The sequence below is a fragment of the Tupaia chinensis genome, unplaced genomic scaffold (genome assembly GCF_000334495.1).
Source record: "Tupaia chinensis unplaced genomic scaffold, TupChi_1.0 Scaffold000612_1, whole genome shotgun sequence".
NCBI lineage: Eukaryota > Metazoa > Chordata > Mammalia > Scandentia > Tupaiidae > Tupaia > Tupaia belangeri.
This window is the reverse complement of record NW_006160131.1, coordinates 4,887,925-4,897,234: the sequence shown is the minus strand read 5'-3', so window position 1 is coordinate 4,897,234 and position 9,310 is coordinate 4,887,925. Positions and strand designations below refer to the sequence as shown.

The 9,310-nt window shown below is 55.3% G+C and overlaps 1 protein-coding gene across 1 annotated transcript in view; it reads right to left on the bottom strand.

The window, feature by feature from the left end:
- Window positions 1-3,127: 3,127 nt before the first annotated feature.
- The window catches only part of SH3PXD2B (SH3 and PX domains 2B), a gene marked incomplete at its 5' end in the record, with an annotated part of 73,691 nt that continues 67,508 nt past the window's right edge, over window positions 3,128-9,310 (bottom strand). Inside the window, 1 exon segment of the mRNA XM_014591758.2 lies at window positions 3,128-9,085. Coding sequence (XP_014447244.1) covers window positions 7,559-9,085 — 1,527 coding nt within the window.

Here is a 9,310-nt window from a genome sequence, read left to right as displayed (position 1 = left end):
ACAAAGACAAAAGTCAACAAACTACAGTCCTTGGGCTGTATGTTTTTTCACAAGGTTGAAAATGGTTTGTACATGTTCCCATTGCTACATTTATTTTTATTTTTCTTAAGAGAGGGCTTTCTGCCATGGGGCGCATGCATTCACCAGAGACACACAGAGAGACAGAAAGCGAGAAATCACCTCCCACGGGAGATGGCCACACAGATCTCTTCTCTAGTCTCCTCTCAGGATTTTGGGCACGCATGGACACACACACAGTGTGAGTTTTAAGCTGCCAGGTCTGGGATTTGAACCATGGTCTACTATGTGGGAGTTCAGCAACGTCACCATGATGCCATCTGCTGGCCCCCAAGTTACCTTTAATAGTTATATAATACTTGCATAACATTCCAGTTTGCCTCTTGGCTTGCAAAGCATAAAATATTTACTGACTCTTTAAGAACAAGTTTGCTAACTTCTGTGGTAGGCAATGAAAATATCCGAGGATCATTAATTTGTTTACCTTTCAAAGAAACAGTAATTATTATGGGCAATTAGAAGTGCCTACTATGGAAGCTGGCAGGTGGCATGGTGGTTAAAGGCACTGGAATCCCACATGGCTGACTGGGACTCAAGTCCCGGACCGGGTGGCTTACTTTCTCACTTTCCCCTTGTCCCTCTTTCTCTGGTCAAATTAAATAACAAATAGAATTACATAAATAATTATTTAAAAAAACAAGTGCCTCCTATGAGGGCCAGCAGATGACATGAGGGTGAAGGTCGCTAGATCCCACATATAACTACACGTCGAGTCCTGGACCTGGCGGCTTGAAAATCATGCTGGGCTGTGTCCACACAGGCCCCAAATCCCGAGGGGAGTGGAAGAGAAGGGATTCCACTGGCCGTCCTCTGTAGGGGCGGTTTCTCACTCCCTCTCTCCCTGTCTCTGTCCAGCCAGTCCCACTTTAAAGATGAGGACATGGAGTTTTGGAGAGCTCGGGTCCGCATCAGAGCCAGAACTCAAGCCCAGGTCTGTCTAGCCCCCATCCATAAGCTACTTTTTGTCAATGGTTTATGAAGTAGAGGCCATAAACCCCAGGAGCACAGGACAAGCCATGGCGCAGACTGTGGGAGAGCCCTTTTCATGGCACATATATATTTAAAAATTTATATTTCAGCTCATCCTTCAGATACGTTTACTTTTGTATACGTTTATTATTATAATACATAGTAAATCAGCTAAAATTAGCCTAATCAGTAGCCAGTAAATAATTTTTGTTTTTGCCCATAGAGCCTGTGAACTGTGAGAGAGAGACAGAGATAGTGAGGGGGAAAGTGAGAAATCACCCCCCAGGGGGATGGCCACACCACACTCCCTTCTCCTCCATTTCCCTGGATTTTGGATATGCCCAGCAGATACTCAAAAACTGCCAGATCTGGGACTTGAACCATGGTTGACCATGTGGGAGTTCAGCACCTTAACCCACACCACCTGATAGACGATTTTTAAGCTGCTTTATATATCGTTCCCTGTCCTCCTCCCGAGCTCAGAACTGCGAGGTGGAGGGATCAGAGGCCAACTGAATGTGAGCTTCATCCCAGAGAGCCATGGAAGAACCTGGCGTGGGTGTGGTGTGGCAGTCTTGGGGTTCCGAAGCCCCAATCCCAGAATCAGACATGTCACGGACCTGTCACAGGTACCCCTGAAAGGCACGAGCCTCTCCCACCACCAGGGGGCCGAGGACAAATGAGTTCTCTGGACGTCAGCCCTGACTAGGAGGGACAGGCTGAGCTCTGCGTGCCTGGGTCCTGCTTCCCCACATATCAGCCCTCCAGGGAATTCCTTCTTCTTGAGGGTTGGACTGCTAGTTTTTGTTTTGTCGTTGCTATAGGGCATGTGTGCTTGCCAGAGACAGAGGGGCAAAGTGAGAAATCATCCCCTGGGTGGGGGGATTGCCATGCCACAGTCCCTTCTCCATTCTCCTCTAAGGACTTCAGGCACGCAAGATCACCACCTGGCGTTTCTGAAGCTGCCCGGTGCAGGACTCAAACTGCAGTCGGCCAAGTGGGATCTAGCTGCTTCAGCTATCGTACCACCTGTAGCCCCTATTCAACAATTTCTAGTTTCTTACACGAAACATCGCGCCTACTATCGCTACTCTGTGACGCTCGTGGTCACATTCATGTGAGAAGCCCAATGTAAACAACCCCCTCATTCACACTGTGTATTATGGAAAGAGACTGTTTAACACAGCAGTCCTCAAACTAAGATGGCCACAGAACAGTTACTTCAGAGACCTATTGAAATCTGTTCTGGAAAGCACTTCGGGAAATGCCGAGTGGGAAGATTACAGATTTGGAAACCTGTTATGGTAAGAGGCTTTGGATTTAGTTCATCTTTAGTAGCTGTCACCCTGGGGAAAATGCTTACTCTTGAGTATTCATTTCCTCATCTACAAAATGACTCTAGTAAGTCTCCTACCTAGGACTGCAGTAAAATGAAGAGATAAAAACATCTCTAAGGTGTCCAACTGATAGCATGTATTCAACAAAAGCTAAGTAACCCCCACCCTTTCTTGAGAGACAGAGATGCAGACAGAAGTGAGAAATCACACCCCAGGGGGATGGCCATGCTGCCATCTCTCTTCCTCCATTTTCTTCTCAGGATTTGGGGTACACATGCACACACACATGCCTGGCATGAGTTTCAAGCTGCCAGATCCAGGACCTGAACCATGGTCGACTATGTGGGAGTCCAGCGATGCAACCACTGAGCCATCTGCCAGTTCCATCTTTCTGTTCTTTGCTGCTATGTACCCTGTCTTTAAGAAATAAAAGCCTGGGACCAGTAGTTAGCGTAAAGGCTATGTCGCTGGACTCCCATGTAGTCGACCATGGTTCAAGTGCTGGACCTGGTGGCTTAAACTCATGCCGGGTGCGTGTGCGTGCGTGCGTGCGTGCGTGCCCAAGATCCCGAGAGGAGAATGGAGAAGGGATTGCGGTGTGGCCATCCCTCCTGGGGGGTGATTTCTCGCTTTCTGTCTTTCTGGCGAGCGCAGGTGCCCTATAGCAAAAACCTCTCCAATCAATCAATCAATCAATCAATCAATCAATAAAAGCCATAGACACCAGATCTTCACAATGAAGCTTGAAACCAGTCAAGCACATCATTTTATTTAAAAAAAGAGAGAGAGAGAGAGAGAGAGAGAGAGAAAGTCTATTGGTAAAGTACATGGTCTACACATGCTATGGCTGGTGGCCATCACCCGGCCCTCACATTGTATATCCTCATGTCCGGGTTGAAACAAAAACCACCACCAGAATGTGCCAGCCTGCCAAGAGGCTGTGGGCAGTGCCGAGATGCCCAGGTCTCTGGCGTCCTCCATGGCACAGATGCGAGGTGGTGGCTGCCACCAGAGCACACTGCTCCTGGGGGGTGTAGAGGGCTGCGATGAGGTGGCTCCCTGAAGCAGGGAATGTGGGCACAGCTAAGGTGACCACAGTTCGCCCTGTGTGTGAAAGGGGTGCTAACAACACGGGCGCAAAGGCAGGACCAGGCAGGCGCTGGTCGAACGTGGGCACCTTCGTTGTAGTGTGATCGTATTGCTGGGTAGGCCTGGCGAGGCCACCTCCTAGGTGTACAGGTCTGAAAGTGAAGGTGACCGGTGTGACACTGTGTGGCCTCTCTAGGGGCCAGAGGTTTAGCCCTTCATTTTCGATTGAGCTCGAAGGCTGACCGCGGAGTAGAGAACAGGGAGGATGGAATTCGGAAACGGGAGCTCGGTACCTGGGCAGGAGAGCACCAGGCGCAGGGTGTGACCTTCCTGAGCCAGCAGGCAGGCAGCTCAGCCCAGCTGGTGGCTCCAAGTGATGAGGGCTGTGACGCTTCCTGGTTCTGACCCTGCAGCTGTACAGCTCTACCTGGGACACTCATGGCCGTGGGCTGTCTAGACCTCAGAACCCCACCCGGTTAGAAGCAATGCTCCTAGGCTGAGGGAGGGCACCCTGCACTCTCAGACCTCAATGCAAACTGGTTTCCCATTCCTGGGGGGAACGCGTCCAATAGTTCATAGCTTGGCGGTGGCACAGAAATTCAGTCTGTGGGTCTGGGGACAAGACTACCATGCACGCCTCAGGCCATTAGGTGCCCACTGCCACAGGACAGAGGGTGGAGCAAGGCCTCCTGGGGAAAGCTAAGCCCAACACTTAGACCCTGGGGCACAATGAAAAGCCGGGGTCCCAGCCGTTCCTGTCGTTGGTGCAAGTGGCCAGCCATCTGAGGGCAGGAGCAGTTTCTCCTCTCTCGGTGCTGAGTACTTGGCAGAGCTAATAAATACGACTATCCCGTCCTCGGCCCCAGTTCCTTCCCAGTCCTGGGGAGACTCGGTCCCTGCTCCGTCCCATGGCAGGTGTGTCCTCCCACCTGGTGCTGTCCCTGGTGGGCTCAGGTGTGATGATTTAAGGCCAGCTTCACCTTGGGGTGGTCAACAGGAGGGGTCTTGTGGTAGAGGCTTCAGATGAGGCCACTAAGCCTGGGGGGGCTGTGGCATTAAAGTGGCTCCCACTGGAGCTTGGTCCCATCAAGCCTCAGCCTGGGACACGGTGTCCCCCCACCCAGCAGCATGGAGAGCCCCAGAGCACAGGCCTGTTTCACCAGGTTTTCAAAGCCGTGGTGGCGCCAGAGCTGTACCTTGGCCCCAGGGTCTAAGACAAAGCAGTTACCACGCAGTGGGCAGGGATGCCTAAATTCGGGAGGAAGGTTACCCAGTCCCTGGACTTCCCGTGCACTCTTCACTGCTGACCGCCACGGGGCTGAGGAGAAAAACACCCCTGGGTCTGGGCCCAGTTTGGCTGGCCATGAGACTTCACCCTAGGAAGCTCAATTTTATCACTACAGATCGGGGCTGACCCTCTCCCCCTTGTCAGGAGGCCTAATTAAAGGAGGGGGTGCATTTAAGTGCCGTGGCCCGGCCTGGCTTGCGCCACAGTTATTAAGATGGCCTTACGATGGCCCTGGATGTTTTCAGAGCCGTGACTCCAGGGCAGACTTGCAAATGCTCCACTCGCTGTTCAGAGGGGCGCCCACAGGCCCAGACGGTGTAAACCTCGGTCTCAACCAGCCTAGGACGCATCAAGACTTGTCTACCAGCGCAGCAAGGAGCTGGGCCGGGAGTCCTCCTGCCAGACGTGCCCCGAGGAAAGGACAGCAGACTTCGTATCCACAGTCCACATCGTCACCACCACAGGAAAAACGGCAGATGTTTTCACTTGCAAGAGAGCGCCCTGCCCAGGGGGAAGGTGGAGCTGGGCCTTTCTCACCCAGCTGACCCCTGGTGAAGGGACCAAGGCAAAGGACAAACCCAAGCGCTTCACCCTCAGGGATGCACCCCACGCACCGCGGTCTACTCGGCGCCCAGCATGCAGCGGACGCTCAAGAAATGCTTCGAAGGGCCAGTGAACACCGAAAACTCATTGGAGAAAAAAATTAAAAAATTACGTCTTTCGAAATGTAGTAAAATCCTGCAAAACAGTTTCACAAAAACTGTTTAGACCTAAGTGGATCAAAACCTCAGAAAACCATGCTATGGGGCCTCCTCCCATGTGGGGAGACCTGGGGGAGGGGACCCTGTCCAGCCTCCCTTCCTTTCCAGGGTGCCATTTTCCCCTGAGGTGCTGGGCACAGGGCCAAGGGCAGCAGGCCCCGCCCCAGGATTTGCAGGTCAGCTGGAGAGGGCTTCAGGTGCTGCTGAGGGTCAGAGGCACCCCTTCTCCTGTGGGAGCAGCCAGAGCCCACGTGGCAGGGCCAAGGCTGAGGGAGAGAGGAGGGCCATCTGCACGAAATCTTTGGCACTGCAGGTGGAAGAGAAGCAGTCCCGGGAAGGTCAGGAATTTGAAGGTCGCTTGGTGGTTCTGAGAGCACCTCAGCAGGTGAGCCCTGAATCAGAGCTTGGGGGCACGGTGGGAAGAGGCCTGCGAGCAGGAGCTCTGGGTGGGCAGCTGGAAGCCTTGGCTTTTGATTTTAGTTTAGCAATGACAGAGCAGTGACTCTGTACCTCAGTGACCCACACTGGTCAAATGAGTGGAAGGGCTGCCCTGGGGCCCTCCCAGGGAAAAAACAGAGAGGAGAGTGCATGGAAAACAAAACAAAACAAAACAAAACACAAAAGACCAAGCAAACAAAATAACTCGGCTCTACAAATGCCAAAGGGGAGCAGGAGGCAGAGGCGGAGAGGGACAGGAGGTGTCTGCCTGGTCCTTGGGTCCCTGTCCTGTGGGGCTACCTCACACCATACCTGGTGTGCCGGAGATGCAGCTGCTGGTCCTCAAGCCACGTCAGCTGCTTGTGCTCCGTGCTATCTGTCTGCCTGTCCTGGGGGGTGGGCCCAGGAGAGGGGTAGTGCATAGGGCTCTGTGGCTAGCACAGGGCCTGGGCACCCCGACCGTGGGCAAGCACGCTGAGCACAGTCACGGATGCCCCCTCACCCACACCACAGGGACGCCACGTGGCCCCTGCTCCTGCACCCAGCTGCTCCTGTTCTTCACCGCCTGGTCTCCTCCTCCTGCAGGAAGAGCACCGGCACGGGGGTCAGGCAGACCTGGGCTCAGACTACCTGCTCCTAGTTAGCGCACCCTTGGGCACACTGAACCCGAGTGTCCTCATCTCTAAAGTGGGTATAAGAGTCCGAGGCGGGGTGGTGAGGGTAAACATACAGATGCCCAGTGCCAGGTACAGCATTTGGCACTTACACCCACTCAGCAAGGGCTGCTCACCGGGGCATGGCTTATATGCGGCCCCTTATTCAAACTAACTCAAGACTCACGCTAGGGACACAAAACAAAATACCCACGTGGGGCCAGGAATTCTTGGTTCACAACCCTGGGTGGAGAGGAGGCTGTGGCGGGACAGGGAAGGGTGCTCAGGCCTGGAGTGCGCCTCCAGAGCTGAGTCTGTTCACAAGGTAGGAGATGGAAGGCAGGCTGGCCGAAAGGACCCAGCCCACTCTGGGGCAGCTGCACCCAGCCGAACTTCAGAGGCCCATGGGTCTGGGGCCTCAGGGAGGAGGACGTGAGCCCTGGAACTGGCAATGAAGCTACTTCTACAGGATGGAGTTCCTTCTGTATCAGGCATTTTGGAAACAGAGTAAAGCCACCGGGCTTCTGGACACACAGAGAGCAAGTCGTCGGGACGGGATGGGCTGCCCCTTCCCGGGCTGTGTTTCCGCAGAGACTTTTCAAGCTCCTCCAGATGACACATTCTGGTCCCAGGGGTCATGGGGACTCACGGTCCCATGCTGGCTGGCAGTGCTCTGTCCAGGAGAAGGCGTTCTCTTAAGGCAGGGATGGAAGGAAAGCAAGCCTGTGGCTTCCAAGCCTCCAGGAATTCTGTGACTGGAGATCAGACCCGGGGCTCCCCAGGTCCCTGTGCAGCAAACTCGCCACCTGTGGGAGGGAAGAAACCACAGTACTCCAAAGCCCGCCTTCTTTTGAAGCTGCGTGAGAATGATAAATTAAGAGGCTTATTAAATATGTGGGAAGAGCCAGCAGGGACCAGGGCACCTCCGGGCAGGGCGGGAGACACCTATGGCTTCTTTCTGAGATAGTTGGAAGGAATCCAGCCTTCCCAGGATGGGGCCCCACTCAGGACCTGGCAGAACCACCAGCCGCTGCTGTTCTTTTCCCGGACTTCGAACACTGTCCCTTCCTGGAAGCTGCTGGTATCCGCATCTCCTTCAAAGTTGGCCACGGCCACGTACACAGAGTCCTTCAGGCCGTCGGCGTTGGGGCAGGAGGCTGCAGCCGCCTTCTCCCTGCTCTCTCCAATCTTACCAGTTCCCCTTGGCCCGAGGCCACCTTTGCCTCGCACCTCATCTTGGCCCCCAGGGGTGTGGGAGAGGAACGGTTTGGCTTTTGGAGGGACCAGCAGGGCACGGCCTGGGGTAGGAGCTACCTTGCTTTCGTTCACTTCACGCGGTGGCCCTCTGACCTCTGGCAGGGGCCTGGACGACGTGGTTTTCTTTGGGGGTGGAGGTCTCCGGGGTGGGACCACAGGTCTCTGCTGGGGTGCCTCTTGGAGAGGGGCGGGCATGTTCTTAGGCCCAGGATCTGTGGTCTTGGCTGGCCTTGGCGGGGTTCGGCTGGACATCTCCTTGGGGCTGAGCCCGTCCTGTCTGCCTGTCCTGTCCTGGGCCCGGCCAGGACCCTCCCCTGGGAGGATGCTTCGTCTAATGGCCATGTCTTGGCCCGCAACTGCCTGGTGGCCCTCCCCGTCCAGCGAGGCTCTCTCTTGGGACTTGGCAGGCCTGAGCTTACTCCGGAGGTTGCAGATGTCCACCGAGTCCTCGCCCTGAGAGGGCTCTGTCCGGGCAGAAGGAGCGGGTTTGGGCCTCACCTGGGGTCTGGACTTCAAGAAGGGATTCTGGGGAATGGCTTCTGGCTTCTCCTCTGGGGGGTCAGCTTTGGATCTGGAGATGGGCCGGAGGTTGGGCTTCTTCACTTCCCTGGCCAGCACCTTGTGGCCACACTCCAGGCCCATGTCATTTCTCAGCTGGAACATCTTGGTCTTGTCAGCTTTGGGCTCCAGCCTCCTGCTGTCCCGGGCTGGGGGTGTGTGTTTGGCCGGAATCATCGGCAGGATCACGCCGGGGGGCTTGGGCGAGGCACCCCGGAGCTGCCGCTCGCGCTCCAGCAGCTCCCCCTCCGACCTTATGATGGACTCCTTCCGCGGGGGCAGGCTGGGCTTCTCCTCCAGGTCGGGGTCCGAGATCTCCTCGTAGCCTGCGGACGCAGACATGTCCGAGGACGCCTTCCTCAGGGCTTCTTTGCCGCCCTTCCAGTCTCTGGACCACGGCACCCCGGAGTCCACAGCACCATGTGGTGCATCGGGCAGGGGCCGGGAGGGCCCGCCGGCTTCGCCACCTGCACCGTTCTCCGTGGCGGCCGCATCGCCCAGCCGGAGCTGCGCCACCTCATCGGGCAGAGGGGCCAGGAAGTTGGGTCTCGAGGCATTGCTGGTCTTCTTGTACTTGTCAATGAAGGTGGCCGGGGCCCACCCCTCCTTGTCTTCGATCTGAATGTACCACCAGCCGCTCAAGTTCTTCTCGATCACCTGGGCGGGAGCACAGAGGAGAGCACTTAGGGAGGAGGTCAGGGGAGCCCGTGTGCACTGCAGCTCTAGCTGCTGGGCCTGCACCCGCAGTCCGCTCTGCCGTCTACGGGAGAGCTCACTGGGTGTCAGGGATATCGCGTGTGGGGAGTCCTGGTCCAATATATGTATTTTTTTCATTAGTTAATTAATTATTTTTTATTATTTCATTTGACCAGAGAGAGAGAG